The sequence below is a fragment of the Rhagoletis pomonella genome, unplaced genomic scaffold, assembly GCF_013731165.1.
Source record: "Rhagoletis pomonella isolate Grant_MI unplaced genomic scaffold, Rhpom_1.0 Rhpom_scaffold_00002, whole genome shotgun sequence".
In the NCBI taxonomy this organism is placed as follows: domain Eukaryota; kingdom Metazoa; phylum Arthropoda; class Insecta; order Diptera; family Tephritidae; genus Rhagoletis; species Rhagoletis pomonella.
Window position 1 is genome coordinate 36,661,999 of NW_023458556.1, and position 4,952 is coordinate 36,666,950.

The 4,952-nt window shown below is 38.6% G+C and overlaps 1 protein-coding gene across 1 annotated transcript in view; it reads right to left on the bottom strand.

The window, feature by feature from the left end:
- Positions 1-3,757: 3,757 nt before the first annotated feature.
- The window catches only part of LOC118733552 (tRNA dimethylallyltransferase-like), a gene marked incomplete in the record, with an annotated part of 126,628 nt that continues 125,433 nt past the window's right edge, over positions 3,758-4,952 (bottom strand). Inside the window, 2 exon segments of the mRNA XM_036462992.1 lie at positions 3,758-4,013; positions 4,154-4,611. Of these exon segments, the coding sequence (XP_036318885.1) occupies positions 3,855-4,013; positions 4,154-4,611 (617 nt within the window).

Below are 4,952 nucleotides of genomic sequence, written 5' to 3' on the forward strand. Positions count from 1 at the left end.
GCTAGATTTAGCCTTTTATTTTTCTATTTAGCTCTGAAAATTTGGCTTTGGTTCCTAGCTCTTTTTTCAGTTCTTTTCAAATTATCTGATTGACTATTTTCACAGATTTCGTTAAACCAATGAACTTTGTTTATGTATTATAGACATTTCTGTTGCAGAGCCGGTTGCCTCTCTTTACTGAATTCGGGGGATTATCGAACTTTCGTTAGTTGCAGATAGTATTTTTTTTTTTAATTTGGCCATGACATCTCCGGGATATTTTTGTCCACTATAAGCGGAGTCCGTTATAACCGAGTCTATCTTCACCGAGTTTTTTTTTCATATATTTGAACTGGGACTTGACAAATAGGTACATAATAACAGAGTTTCCATCTTAAGCGAGGCCATTATAAATGGATTACACTATATTTGGCTTTGGTTATATGGCAACTCAGGCTGACAGGTAAGTCAATTAGTTTATGCTTTAAAATTAATTTTAGTGGCAATTATGTTCTTAAATAAATATTTAAAGAATCAATTTACCAAACCTTTTAGCAACGTGCGCGTGAGCTCACAACCTTTACGGGACAGTCATTCGAGCCCGAGTAGTTCAGATGACGTATGCTCTGCCCAGCGGGCAAGGTAAATTTAAACTAATGCGGATAATATTGTGTTATTAATAATTTGGACCTGAACTGAATTTAAATAAAAATTTCGATTACTACAAATGTGTTTATCTATTCTGAGGCTAAAAGTTTCCTGCATTATTTTACTACAAAAATTTAAATAATCGGTGGATATCTAGCATTTGAAAATAAAAAAATCACTTATTATTTTGCAAAAAATTCGTTGTTGGCGTATATTGAAAAATTCACCAAAAATCAGGATTTTACCTTTGTTTATACATTTAAAATTAGGAAAAACTTCAAAAAAAATGTTTAAGAAAAAATTCTATACGCACGGTATTTACTCAACGTTCAAAAGTGATAAAAAATTGGCTAAAAATCCGTACTTCAGCACCCTCTCCGGCGAAAATGTTTTGAGAGCAAATATTAAGTTGTCCGGACACGAACGGTGAACGCGCCTCTAGAGTCTTCAGGGCTCGAATCAAGGCATCCGTGATCGAATCAAATTTTATACAAAATTTCTTTTTAGCATTCGGTAGTGACTTCGCTTTTTCAATTCAAATTATATTGGAGAAACAACAACTGTCATTTTATTTTATTCGCTTCGAATCGAGTTTCATTCGATCACGGATGCCGCGATTCGGGCCCAGTTTTAGGTAAAGGGATTTTTGTTAAATACTTTATCCACGTGAAATACATTTTTTTTTTGTTGTTTTCTATAAAAATACAAGGCGAAATCATACAAGGTGATAGCAGGAGTACAAAAAGAAAAATTACTCTAACAAATTTTACGCACAATGCCAGTAAGAATTACAAAAAATACATCAATTTGACATTGAGAACCACCCAGGTGAAAGTCCAGCTGCTCTGGTAACACCATCTTTTATGAATTCGCCATGTTTTATTCTAAAAATATGAGTAAAAACTATTAAATATTGTTTCTTTTGAAAAATCTACCAACTTCAACCATTTTTTGAATGTAAAATCTACAACTATTAATTTTTTCGAAGTCCGTGCACTGACTACAACGTTTGTCGGTTTGGGTCGAAACCAGAAAACTTCGCTAATTGCCGGAAGACCGGAAGCAGTTAGGTCCTTCTGCACTTGGTCCTTCCATTATTTTCATGGGCACCCTTGCTTACGTTGTCCGGCCATGGGTGCGGAGTGGAAGGATCTTTTCACCGGAGCGTCGTAATACTTGCGTACAGCATGGCAATCCCAGCGCAATCGTTGTATTTTTATGTTTTTAACTATGTCCATGTCCTTAAAAAGCTCTTACAACTCGTCATTCCATCTACTTTGGTACACATCGGCCACGCGAACAGTGCCATAGATCTTGCGCATAATACTTCTCTCGAAAGCCTCCAATGCCTTCTCATTTTTGTTTGACGTCGTCCATCTTTCTGCGCCATATAGGAGGTCGGGTATGATGAGAGACTTGTAGAGCGTGATTTTTGTACGTGGAGAGAGGGCTCTGCTTTTCAATTGCCTACTGAGACCAAAGTTGCACCTGTTGGTAAGACTAATTCTCCCCCTGATTTCCAGGCTGAGGTGGTATTTATGCTTGATCCTAGGTAGACAAAGTCCTTGACTACTTCAAAGTTTGCCTTGTTCTTGTTCAACGATGGACCGACCTCTTTAGATTCCTTTTCTAAGCTGGAAAATGCTGGGCTTACGTCCTCAATTTCCAGGCCGACGACATCGATATCATCTGCACATGCCAGCAGCATCGTTCTTCTGCTTTATGTATATGGTGCCGCTGCGACTCAGATAGGCAGCTCCTTTAACGCTTTCCAGCATCAGAACAAAAAAGTCGCAAGATCGTGAATCGCCATGGCTAAAACCTCGTTTGGTCTCAAACGGAGCGGAGAGGTCCTTCCCAATATGAATGAAGCAGAAGGTTATGCTCAGCGTCACTCCACATAGCCGTATCAGTTTTGCGGGGATCCCAAATTTAGACATGGCGTCATATAGGCTGCTTTTCTCCGCGCTATCAAAAGCAGCTTTGACGCGCTGTGAAGATCTGGTCAATAGTGGACTTGCCTGGTCTGCCTGGTCTAATCTACCGTTTGAGTCCCTGTGGGGGAGTGAAAGCCGTAATGTCCTCTAGTCCGCTTGTATTTAATTTTTATATCTCGAAGATTCCCCCGAGTTTCCATTATCTCATACGCTGACAATTGCTCGATACTGACGGCAATGGAATTGATGACCTTTCTTTAAAAGAAAATGGTTGTCTCCAGGCATCTGGAAGCAGAAGCTCTCCCCAAGCACTTAGGAGTGTACCTCTATGAACTGAAGGACGAGGTCCAGAGCTACATATGTTAACCATTGGATCCTAAAACATATAGACTACCAACCAACGCCATACACCCGAAGACCATCACCACTTCACTAACTCCCGTCTCGCGAATCCCATCACTGGAGTTCAATCTCCAGAAATTGCAGAGGAAGAGCTTCAGCTGCGAATAGAGATTCGCCATATTTTGGCACAATTACGGTCAAGATACTGTAGGAGGTTAAACTCCTACCTATCCAGACTAGACCCCAACGTACATACATACCTTACGTATGTTCGGCATACGACACCAATCATTTATTCACATACACACTCAACTCAACTCAACTAACATGCATATCGCTTTTGTCGAAACAGCGATTTTCCTGCGCCTAAAGTTAGTTGAGCTTATGTAAATGGTTGAAAGATTATCCAATTCTAGGCAGGATTAAGTAAGCCGCTACAACAGCAAAAATGTACAGATCTTCAAGCGCTCTTCCCACTCTTTCCTATTAAAAATTTTAAAAAAATTTTATATCTTCTTCTTCTTTTTCTCCTTTATTGGCGCTGTAACCGCCTAAGCTATTTTCGCCAAGTCCAAAACAGCACGGCAGTCATTTCTCTTCTGTGCCAACTGACACCAATTGGAAATTAAAAGTGAAGCCAAGTCCTTCTCCACCTGGCCTTTCCCACGCAGAGGATGCCTTTCCGCTTTTACCAGCATCACGGCCCGCATTAAATACTTTCAGAGCAGGAGCGTTTCAGTCCATTCGAACGACATGGTCAAGCCAGCGGAGCCGCTGAATTTTAATTCGATGCACTATGTTGTATATCGATGTATCTACTAAAAAAACTTCTTTATTAAATAAAAGATTCATTTTAAGCATCTTCATTAGATGTTTTTGTAACTTTTTTATTTCGTTTTAAGACATTGGTTTTAATTAAAGTTTGATCCATGTATAATAAAAACATGCTTAGGACTTCACATCTCCAGTGATGGTACCCAAGTCCTTCGCCTTTTCTTTCTTTCTGATTGCCTCCCTTCGCTTCTTATGCTTATTGGATTTTAAATGCAGCTGCCATTGGAATTCGCCTATGAAGTGTCGTTGGCAGGGTTTACAATAGTTGCTGATCTAAAATTATTAAGTTCAATATTAAACATTAGGAAGTATTTATTTGGAATTAAAATAAACCAATAAGCACTAAAGTAGAGTCAAGCCGTAAAAGTGGTATCACCATGATTTGTTTATTTTTTACCATCGTCTTAACTTACCTCCTCATTGAGTCCCGCACCCGGATGCTGTCGTCGCGTCATTGGTTGTATCTCACAAACCACCCCACTTCGATAGCTTTCGATCACCGTCACAGCACGCGCATACACTTCAGCTTGCCAGAGCTTTACATCACTCGTATCGAGCTCATACAAATCTGGTACTTGACGATCCTTACTGCCCAAAAACCGATTATTAATCCACTTAATTTGCTTCTTAGAGTAGCGTCGTGTGACCAACTTCAATTCATTCAAACATGAGTTTAGCACATCCAGACCAGCAGGTAAAGCTGGACTTCTATTTGTAGGTACAGTGGTATTTGATCCCAATTCTAATTCAACTACTCTGTCGAGTTCATGCTGTGCTTGGCTTGAAGTTGCTGATTCGTTTTCTTTTTGTTTTTGTGACTCTGTAACCCGTGTTACGTTTATTGAACTCGGCTTTTGTGCTTTGAAGTGCTCTGTATGCGTATATTATAAATATGCAGATATGCGAATGAGTCATTGTAAAATCGAAAGCCAGTCATCCAAAAGTAGTTAAGTATACATATGTTAAAAAAAAATTAAATATTAAAGAAATAAAAGGTTATGATTCTTTATCTGTGTTAGTATTTAAATCTGTGGGAAAATTATGCGCTGTTTTTTTTTTATTTAAAATTATGTGTGTATTGATAAGATAGATCAATAGTGTTGGTACACAGATAAAATATGGAGTTAGTTCCAATCTGAAGAGTTTATTTTAAATTGTATGAACCTCACTAAATAACTGAACAAACCGATCGGAGAAAAAACTGAAACTTTG